General features: G+C 39.1%; 1 protein-coding gene across 1 annotated transcript; it reads right to left on the reverse strand.

Annotated features, from left to right (window-relative positions):
* Positions 1–4,994: 4,994 nt before the first annotated feature.
* Positions 4,995–6,643, reverse strand: LOC145813203 (uncharacterized). Its single transcript, XM_082908479.1, has 2 exons — positions 6,438–6,643; positions 4,995–5,283 (listed from the first exon to the last, which is right to left on the reverse strand). Exons 1-2 carry the CDS (start codon positions 6,641–6,643, stop codon positions 4,995–4,997), a joined length of 495 nt encoding a protein of 164 aa, XP_082764605.1.
* Between the last annotated feature and the right edge of the window lie 5,028 nt (positions 6,644–11,671).

The following is an 11,671-nucleotide window of genomic DNA, read 5'->3' on the forward strand; positions in this document are numbered from 1 at the left end:
CTGTTCATAAATAAATCAGCATGTGGCCACACCACATGTTTGTTTGTCTTCAAGTAACCAAAACAAAAAAATAAAAAATAAAAAAAAAATAAATAAATGTATAAAATATTTTATGTTTATAGAATAGATTGAAGTCCAGATTCTGAAGTCCACAATGTGCCTATATAAAGGCCTTGAGGGAAAGCAAAAGGGGAGAGATTACTTATAGTATAAAACTAATAAAGAAGTCTGGTTCTCAGGCCTTCTTAGAGCAAACAATACTCTAGCAATCCAACAATATACAGACACCTCTTTCCTTGTAAATCTTTGTTCAATAAATAAAAAAGTTTTACATTTTCAGAAAAGAGTGTGTTACTACTGTATGTCAAGTTATTGATCTTAGGTCTCCTGCGTAACCAAAGAAGCAGTTTTCTGAAGTTATGATCTGAGATAGGAAACGAAATAGATCTGTACTGAGCCTTATCTAAGGAATGAAATGTTGAGGTTAACCACCTCTATAAACTGGAAGCTTGCCAACGTCAGAGCCCAACTCTGACTATGTTCAGGTAATAGTCAAAATCCTTAAATAATGTTCTTATTTTGGAAGCAAAGTAGGCCTAAAATCAAAATATGTTACAATTATAAATAAGTTTTTCTTTTTTATGAGTTTATATCACAATTTGTATATACAAGATCTGTTGCTAGATCTAATCAAGTACTAATATTAATCGCAAACTGTTACTAATGTTGTAAATTTTTTTAAAATCTACTAAGTACTGGTGCTGCTAAAGATATAGAATTTACAAGAAAAAGAATTGATAAAATATCTCAAGAAATTGTATATTATCAAGAACAACTAAGTTTAGTGTCGTAATATATATATATATATATATATATATATATATATATATATTAAATTAATAATTATTTTCCATATCATCGCCACATCATCAAAGCACATCATTTGAGCGAATTTGAGCCACAAAAATTTCAAGCTACCAAGCAACACCCTTAAATACAGTTTGTTTCTATTTTGTAGGAGTATATAATTTCAACAATGCTAGATATCTGTTCGTACCAATTATCGCACTAGATGATTGTGGATCGGAGCCCTGTACTTGACTGGACTATTCGAGAATCGAGAGACTACAACAATAAGCTCAGTCAGAGCTACCCGGCCGGGGTTGGCCGGATAACCCCTCCGGTGTGGGAGTAAGTAATCGGAGAAGATCAGAGACCCTCTCTAGGTGGAGAGAGTTATGTTTAAGTGAGTATGGTTCAGCTTAGATTAGTTACCTTCAATGTGAAGTCAGTATAGTTTATATAGAACCCCTTGCTTGTTGCCTAAGATGGTTTCACGGAGCTCTGGTACTGCCATGTTTCCTTTTAGCATTGCCCCTGGTGGGGGACCATCTGGTAGCTGACTAGGGGTGTATATACTCATTGTAACCATGCTTGTAACAGATCACATTCCTTCTATTAACTGTTTTCGTGATTCTAGGGAGAGAGGACCAGCTGAGGTGGTATCCTCCATATGCATGCATTCACAGCTTCCACGTTTTTCTAACAGGTCCCTTTAGCTCGGTCCCTTCATGCCTCAGCTCGGCCCTCTGTGAGATTGCTCGTAGAGATAGCCAGGCACAGTATGATATCTTTGTGTGGGCTCGGCCCTATTTGGGTTCGGTCCAAGGGTCAAGTCCTGCAACTCGGCTCAGTCTAGCATCATGGCTGGACTAACCTTTCCACTACAGGCGAGGCCCAAATGCTTGAGGACTTAGGTGGATTGTTGTCGATGTGACTGGGCTAATCTGACTGGCTCATTTGCTTCTCTTACTTATCGGATCTTGAATCTGATCCAAGGCTTGGATCTGACCTATTTTATATTTAGCCCATTCATTTGCCCCCTAGCTCGCGCTAAGGTTCCCCTTGGGGGGAGCTATTATTTTGTACTCCAAGCGTCACGTCGCTTCGGATACGCCCCGGTTCAGCCTTGGTGATGGTTTAATCCTGACACACGCGCCCTGTATGTGTTCTTTCATGGTGACACGTGGCGGCATGGTACTAGTGCACAAAGGTAGTGCGTCGATTCCATACTGATGGTCGTGATTTATGTACCTTCATGCCGGCTGGTGCAATAAATGCTTTGGAGTTATCGATCCAAACCCCTTCATCTGTTTTCAAACTTTTAAAGATTCCAAAACCCTTTCCATTCCTCTGAGTTGGTCTCGTTGGTGCTCTGTCCAAACGTTCCGCTGCCTTTCTCGTTTCAGTGCCGTTTTCTTGTCACTACTGTTCCAATCTCTGTAAGTTCCCCTGAGATTCTTCTTTTCTTGTCTTTTTTAGTCTTGATCGCCCTCTTTGGCCCTTTCGCTATTGTTTCCAGCATCTGGTTCTATTTTCTGCCTAGTCTGAGTTTTGTGTTTGTCCTATTAGGTCTGTTTAATGGGGAAGTTTCGATCATTAGTTGATACCCCTGAGGCCATGGCCATGTTTCGCAGAGACTACGGTATCCCTGATGATGTGACCCTTTCACTTGTGAAGGTTGACGCCAAGCGCATGGGCACTGGGAGTACTGTTGCGTTCCCAGGCGCAACCATTGTTGAAGGAGGGGTCCGATTTTCCCTTGATCCTTTGGTGCGCCGATTTTTGCACCAAGTTCAACTTACCCCTATACAGGTGTCTGTTAATCTGTTCCGAGTCGTCTGTGGCGTCTCTGCTCTTAACAGGTGGCTGGGTTTGAGTTTGGACATCTGGGACATTTTGGGTTGCTATACCCTTTTGCACAACAAGGATCACATCACTTATTATCTTCGCGTTCGTTCGGTCGATTGCCATCTTGTAACTGGCTTACCTGATTCGGACAAACATAATGATGATTTTCTGCAAGTCGATGGTAATTGGGAGTTTCCTGCTGGGACTGAGTTTCAATCTGAACGAATGCCCCAAGAGGATGGCTACCCAGGTTCGAGTCCTTCCTTCTAGTATTTTTATGTTTTTTTTTTTTTTTTTTTTGGATTTGCTTGGTGTTATGCTACTGTTTTCTTTCTTTTAATACCTTGCTATCTATTGTAGTGTATTCAGAGGATACACCTGTCAATCACCAGAGCAAAGGAATTAGAAAAGGCCATACTGGAGGCCGCTATGCATGCTGAGAGACTGACAGTGAACTTGGAAGCCGAGAAAGAAGGACGTAGGACTGCCGAGAGGGAGGTGTTCCGTCTGAACAAGGTTGTTACCTTAGCTGAAAAGTCTAAGGAAGCTGCCATTGGGGTACAGGCCCAACTTGAAGGCAAGGTGGTAGAGTTGGAGGCTGTTATTGCTGTGATGGCCGCTAAACGTTCTGCATTGGAGGCTAAGTATTGGCAGCAAGATTGGGATGAAGTTGGGGGTGCTTACAAAGAAGAGATGCTAATGTTTTGGGATAGGCATTTTCTGAAGGGTTGGTCGAGTGCTCTGGTCGCTGCTCAGGTTCCTGAAGGGTCTCTCTTGTTTCAAGATGTTCCTGTTCCCTCAAGGTCCTTGGGTCCGAAGACTACTGCTACCCTGCAATTCTTCCTGCTAAGGCTTCCCCAGGAACTGATTCTTTAACCAAAACTCAAGGGAGCGATGTTGCCAATGAGACAGTGAATGTTGAAGGGGGTGGAACGTTGGAAACTAAAGCTGTGTGAGATGTGGTTAAGGAGGCTTCTACTTCTCAAGAGGTTGGAGCTGCCTCTATGTTTCCTCTCCAAGATGGTGTGGATAAGATTGCGGATGCTGCTCCTGAAGTTCCTCCTGTTGATGAAAGTTTGAAGTTGTCTTTGGAATGATTTGAAGTTTTTGCTTTTTCTCTCTCTCTTTTGTTTTAATTCTTCTATTGTACTGGGGCTCAGTCTTGCTGACGGGTTGTCTCCTTATATTTTCCAAGACAATTTTCTTCTTTTTTGTTGCTGTTTGTGAGGCTAGTTGTGCCTTTGTTGGATGATGGAGTTTTCCTTCTGATCTTGCAATCTAATGCTTTCTTGTTTCTATGTCTAAATGTTGTCTGTACTGTTTGCCCCTGGCCGAGCACTGTTGGGACCTCCGGGCCGAATAGATGCTCGGTCTGGTTAACGAATATGTTGCACGACTGTGCTTGGTTTTGTAATGAAATGAGAGGGCCTTACTTAGGTCTAGGTTGGTTCTGAAAAATAATTGTTTGCCTCCATCTGGAGCTAAGTAAGATTGGTACTGAAGATTTTGCTCTTTAGGAAGAACTGCTTAAGTCTGTTGCAACTTTGGTAGTAAAAGTGTATTTGAATAAGACAAAGATATAAAGAGGTGTCTTACTCAGGTTCAGGTTGGTTTGAAAAAACAATTGTTTGCCCCCACCTAGAGTTGAGTAAGATTAGTGATGGAAGTTGGCTCCTGATAGAATTTAGCCAAGTTTGTTCTAACTCTGTTTGTATGCATCAGTACTGAAGTGTTGATGTGACGATACTTAGGAAATTCTGTGGACTCAGAGATGTTTATTTAAAATATGTTAGTGCGGTTTCCATCAAGCAATTCCACTTGGCTAAGGTCTAATTTAATTGCCAAACATAATTCCACCAAGCAATTCCACTTGGCATGTTTGAGTGCTAACTAAAATTAAATCCCGTTCAGTGGTTCTGAAACTAACTCCGTTTGGGTTAAACCAAAGCTAAGTTTGTTTGATAAACATCAAAGCTAATTCTGTTTGGTAAACACCAAAGCTAAATTCATTTGATAAACATCAAAGCTAATTCCGTTTGGTAAATACCAAAGCTGAATCCGTTTGGTAAACACCAAAGCTAAATTCGTTTGGTGAACACTAAAGCTAAATCCGTTTGGTAAACACCAAAGCTAAGTCCATTTAGTGAACACCAAAGCTAAGTTCGAAATTCTCTTGCAATGAAGCTGGGCAAATATTAAGCATAGAAGAAGAAAAAAAAATAATTTGAGAGAAGTGGGGAGGCATTTGCATTGATCAAAAGATAAGTGTCTTTACACTCTGATAGAGAAGTTAGGAGATAATTCTATTGATAGTATTTCTTGAGATTTGCTACGTTCCAGGGTCGAGGTATGGCTCTGCCTTTGAGATCTTTTAGGTAGTAAGCTCCATTTCCAGTAACGACTGTGACCTTGTATGGACCTTCCCTGTTAGGCCCAAGTTTTCTTTCGCTAGGCACCCTTTTGTGATCCATAACTTTCCTCAAAACCAGTTCTCCAGGTGTGAATTTCCTTGGAAAAAGTTTTGGTTGAAACTCTTGATGAGCTGCTGCTGATATGCTATAAGTCTGATTAGTGCTGCTTCCCTTCAGCCTTCTGCCATATCCAGTGCTTATGCAATAGCTTACTCATTACTTGTGCTTTCAAACAGCTCAGATCGGAGGGTTGGGAGACCAACTTCAAGTGGGATAATAGCCTCCATTCCATAAGTTAGGGAGTACGGTGTTTTCCCCATTGAGCGTCGTGCCATGGTTCGGTAAGCCCATAACACGTGGGGTAACTCTTCAACCCACTTTCCTTTTGCATGTTTGAGTCACTTCTTTACTCCATTGATGATGGTTTTGTTCGACGCTTCTGCCTGCCCATTACTTTGTGGGTAGCTCGCAGAAGAGTTCTAATATTCGATCTTGAGGTCGACACAAAATTTTCTGAAGATCTTTCCGTCAAAGTGTGTTCCATTGTTTGAAATCAGTACCTGCGGGATGCCGAAATGAACCATGACGTTCCTTCTGACAAACCGTTTTGTGTTTGCTTCTTTGATACTTGCCAGTGCTTCAACTTTAACCCACTTAGTGAAATAGTCGGTTGCAACGATGAAGAATCGTCTGTTCCCAGTGCCTTATGCCAAAGGTTTAATAATATCCAGATCCTATTGGGCAAAAGGCCATGGGTTGCTGAGTGGAGTGAGAGTCTTGGCTGGTTGATGAATCAGTGGAGCAAACCTCTGACATTTATCATACTTTTGAACGTACTGCTGCGTATCTTATTGCATCCGTGGCCACCAGTACCCATGAGTGAGGGCCTGGTGCGCCAGTGACCTTCCACCAACGTGGCATCCACAAATCCCATCATGAATTTCGTAAAGAACATTTTCGACTAGATTTTGATGCACACATAAAAGATAAGGACCGAGATAGGAACATCTATATAGTTTCCTAGATGGTGAGTCCTAGAATCGAGCTGACCTATGTCAGATTTTGTTGGCTTCCTTCTTGTCTTCGGGGAGAGTGCCAGATTTCAAAAAAACAAGTATTTGATCCATCCAGCTTGGCTCTAGGTTACTGTAGAGGACTGGAGATGCAATGCTTGGTTCTGGCACGAACTCAACCCAAAATTTTCTAGCATCTTTGGCATCCACTGATGAGCCGAGGCAGGCTAGAGCATCAGCATGGCTGTTTCTATCCCAACTGATTTGTTCCACTTATATGGATTGGAATTTTTTTAGTATATCCTTAGCCTTGTTTGCATACGTGGCCATTCTTTCGTCTCGTGCTTCGTAGACCCCAGTAAGTTGGTTTACAACCAACTGTGAATCACTGAAAACCAGAAGTTGCTCTACACTGAAGTGTTCGGCACTACGTAAACCAGCTAACAGTGCTTCGTATTCCGCCTCATTGTTAGAAGCCTTCCAACCAAGGCTAAGAGCTTGCTCCCAAATAAATCCTTCCGGTGACATAAGTACTACCCTTACTCCCAAGCCTCGATTATTAGATGATCCGTCGACATAGAGTTGCCAGATGTTACCAATAAAAAGTTTCCATGCTTCTGAAGCACACTGCTTTCCTAGTTTGGTGGTGCGTGGCACCTATATCGAACTGGAGTTCTCGAGCTTGGTGCTCTGGTGGGAGCGAATTCGGTGACAAAATCCACCAGGACCTGGGCCTTGATTGCTATTCTGGTTGATATCGAATGTCAAACTCACCAAGTTCAAATGCCCATTTCGCTATTCGGCCAGAGAAATCAGCCTGGATGAAGACAGATCTGAGGGGAAATTCAGTGAGGACATTGATGATGTGGCCCTGAAAGTAATATTGCAGCTTTCTTGAGGCGATGAGCAGTGCGTAAGCTAGTTTTTCCAAGGGTAGGTACCGTGTCTCGACATCTAGTAGAGTCTTGTTAATGTAGTATACTGGCCTTTGTTCCTTGTCAACCTCTCGAATCAATATCGCACTTACGGCGTGATCTAAGACTGCTAGATATAGGTACAGTTCCTCCCCTAGTTCTGGAGTGGACAGGAGAGGTGGTGTACTGAGGTATTTTTTGAGACCTTGCAATGCTTCGGTATATTCAGGACCCCATTCAAATGCAGCCTTTTTTCCTAGTAGTTGGAAGAAGGGCTTTATCCGATCTGAAGACTTGCTGATGAACTGATTTAGGGCGGCTGCCATTCCAACCAGTTTCTGTAGCTCTTTAGCCTTTGTTGGTACTTCAAGCTCTTGTATTGTTTTGATTTGATCTGAATTTGCCTCAATTTCTCTATAAGTAACCATGTACCCTAAGAACTTCCCTGTTCCTATCCCGAAAATACATTTTGAGGCATTAAGGCGAAGTTGACGGCTTTTCAAGATACCAAAAACTTCTCTTAAGTCTGTAAGGTGGTTTGTAGCGAGCTTACTTTTCACTACCATATCATCTATGTAAACTTCTATGGTTTTTCCGAGCTGGTCTTTGAACATTCGAGTGATCATTCGCTGGTAGGTTGCCCCGGCATTCTTGAGGCCGAACGACATTACTTTGTAGCAATAGGTGCCTCTTGGAGTAATGAATGCTATCTTCTCTTGATCTAGGCCAAATAATGGTATTTGGTGATAGCCACTATAACCGTCCAGAAAGCTCATACGTTCATGTCCTGCTGTTGAATCTACCAGTTGATCAATACAAGGTAAAGGAAAACTATCCTTGGGACAAGCTCTGTTTAGGCAAGTGAAGTCAACGCAAACTCTCAATTTTCCGTTCTTCTTTTTGACTACAACTGTATTGGACAGCCATTGTGGGTACTGAGCTTCTCTAATCGCCCCCGATGCTAGGAGTTTTTCGACCTCGGCAATTACTACTTTAGTGTGCTTAACTGAGGATCTCCGACTTTTCTGCACGATAGGCCGAGCAGAAAGGTTGATGTTGAGTTTGTGGCAAGCAAAATCTGGATTCAACCCTAGAGTATCATATGCTGACCATGCGAATACCTTCATATTTTTCCTCAGCAAATCCAGCAGCTGAAGCTTCTCATCAGTGCCTAGCGAGGTATCGATTAGGAAGTACTTTTCTGGGTCACCCTCCTTTACTAGGATTTTCTCTAAATCCTCTACTATCTTTTCCGCTAGGGCTCCTCCTACATCCTCCAAGATTGGTTGTTCGTCTACTTCAACTGTCTGTACCCGATTGCAAAGTTGTTTAGCCTTTATAGCTGCCATGAAGCAATGATTTGACGCAACTTGATCCCCTAAGATCTTCTCTACTTCGTGTTCCATTGGGAAGCAGATGAGTTGGTGGTAGGTTGAAGGGACCGCTTCCATTTAGTGAATCCAAAGACGGCCGAGTATGGCATTGTAAAGAGAAGGTGTATTAATAACTAGAAATTCTATCTACAGGGTCTTTGTCCCAGCCACAACTGGCAACACTATCTTGCCAAGTGGCCATTCAGGTTGTGAATTGAAACCGACCAAGGGAGCTGCCGTCGGGGTGAGGTGCTGCTCAGAGAGACCGAGCTTCCTGAACAAGTCGTAATATAGTATATCTACTGCACTGCCTTGATCTACCAGGACTTGTTTTACATCAAATCGTTTCCTAATTCCCATAATTATAATCAGTGCATCAGTTTGTGGGTGCTAAATGCCTTCTAAATCCTTTCTAGTAAATGAAACAGTGCACAAGGGGGGCTTGGGTATTGTGCGTACCTTTTTTGGCGCGGGCCCTACTAACATGACCTGTTGAATCTGCTCAGCTTTGGCAATTTCTTCTTGAAGCCTCTTCACGCTCGTGGCTAGTTGTTCTATGGATTACATTTATTACCAACCGAGGAGGATGCTCAATGTTTGGTTCTGGTAGAGGGTTAAACCAAAGCTAAGTTCGTTTGATAAACCTCAAGCTAATTCTGTTTGGTAAACACCAAAGCTAAATCTATTTAATAAACATCAAAGTTAATTCCGTTTGGTAAATACCAAAGTTGAATCCGTTTGGTAAACACCAAAGCTAAATCCATTTGGTGAGCATCAAAGCTAAATTCGTTTGGTAAACACCAAAGCTAAGTCCATTTGGTGAATACCAAAGCTAAGTTCTAAATTCTCTTGCAATGAAGCTGGGCAGATATTAAGCATAGAAGAAGAAGAAAAAAATAATAATTTGAGAGAAGTGGGGAGGCATTTGCATTGATCAAAAGATAAGTGTCTTTACACTCTGATAGAGAAGTTAGGGGATAATTCTATTGATAGTATTTCTTGAGATTTGCTACATTCCAGGGTCGAGGTATGGCTCTGCGTTTGAGATCCTCTAGGTAGTAAGCTCCATTTCCAACAACGACTGTGACCTTGTATGGACCTTCCCTGTTAGGTCCAAGTTTTCTTTCGCCAGGCACCCTTTTGTGATCCATAACTTTCCTCAAAGCCAGTTCTCTAGGTGTGAATTTCCTTGGGCAAAGTTTTGGTTGAAACTCTTGATGAGCTGCTGCTGATATGCTACAAGTCTGATCAGTGTTGCTTCCCTTTGGTATGATCCATATTTTGTATCCATAAATGTATTCATAATGATGTGACAAAGGTGGGATGTCTTATATAATCGAGTGTATGATCAGTCAAAATTTGACACTTATCAGATCACATCATTATGGGTTGTATTGTGAGAGATTGTTGAGAATCTCAAACATTTTTCTTATAATTTTTTGGAACCAACAAGAGAATATATAAATTTTGAATTTTATATCATCTATGGTCTCATATAAGTACTAGTTTGTCTAATAAAGTTACTCCTTCTCTAACCCACTTAAAATTGTTAATAAATTAATGATCAATAATTCATCATTCATTCACTGTTCAAAAAATAAAAAAAATAATAAAAATAAAAAATCACAGCTCAGTGTTGTACAATTCATCACACACCACTGCACTATGGAATTGTTGTACTATTGCATTATTGAAATGCAACAATATACAACGCAATCGTTTTTAATTGTAACATATTTCCATAATTGCCAACATTTCAGCTTGATTGCATATGTATGGATTATTACTATTGTGAATGCATGTCTATATACAATAGTATCTACTTGCCCATCACTAAAATTAATAGTTGTATGAGTCCAATATTTCATACAGCTATAGTTATCACCCACGTCATGCGTCTAAACTGAAAAATTGACAGAAATTGATATACCAAATTATTCGTTAGGAGAAATTTAGGATGGACACACTTTTAAATAGTTGTATGACTCCAATATTTCATACAGCTATAGTTATCACCCACGTCATGCGTCTAAACTGAAAAATTGACAGAAATTGATATACCAAATTATTCGTTAGGAGAAATTTAGGATGGACACACTTTTAAATGGTGCATATTATATTGTAAAAAATTTATAATTTTTTATGATGAACGTTATGATTGTTTGATGTGTGTTATGACATTTTATAGTGAAGTTATAAATAGTAAATTTATGATGTGCACCAGAAAGTTAGGAATGATAATATTATGACATTTTGTGATTTTTGTTATGACACTTTGAGATTTTGTTATGATATTTTTCAGTGAAAAAAAATTATGACTTTTGTAGTGAAAAAGTTATGACCTTTTAGATTTAAGTTATGAAATTTTATGAAAAAATTATGAAAAGCATACCATATACACCATTTTAAGGGTGCACATTATAACATCTCCCTATTCTATATATATATATATATTATTTCTTAAATCATCTCCCTATTCTATATATATATATATTATTTCTTAAATATACTATGCAATTATTAGTAAGTACATGTTCATGCTAGTCTTCCTTTTACTTAAAATTTGCAGTTTGACCATTTCTAATTAATTTCCCAGTGAGTTGTTACGGTGGCCAGAAGTATAAATTAATAAAATTAAAATTTTAAAATTTAACTAGTTAAAAGGTTAAATTCTAAGAATTTTCTTGTAATTTAATTTAATTTTTTTTTCTTTTTCAAAACTGTAGTTCAATGTATATAGTCCAAACAAATATATATATATACATTTTTTTCTAAACTCTGGTTCAATGTCTATAGTCGAAACAAACAAATGTACAATTTGTCACTTTTTCACTTTTTCAGTTTTTTGTTTTTTGTTTTTTTATTTTTAAAACTCTGGTTCAATGTAGACAATCGAAACAAACAAATGTACAATTGGTCACTTTTTCGGGGACACACATACATTAATTGCATTACACATGTACCTTTAATTTTTTTTTTTATTTATAAATTACAAATACACACACTGAGGTTTGTTTAAAATACAAATTGTTTTTTATGGTTTAAAAAATTACAAATACCTCCCTGTTATAATTTTTTTATTTAACAGAATTAATTGAAAAAGTAAAATTTCTAACTATTAATCTATACAATAATAAAATTATCTGAATTATTAATTGAAATAAAATTTTAACATTATTAAAAACTGTTAATTAACTTGATTTATTAATAAAATGACTTATTTGTTATGAAATTAGAAACTTTAAGAGGCATAATGTAATTTATAGAAC

The sequence above is a fragment of the Camellia sinensis genome, chromosome 15 (assembly GCF_055761805.1).
Source record: "Camellia sinensis isolate YWXY chromosome 15, ASM5576180v1, whole genome shotgun sequence".
NCBI lineage: Eukaryota > Viridiplantae > Streptophyta > Magnoliopsida > Ericales > Theaceae > Camellia > Camellia sinensis.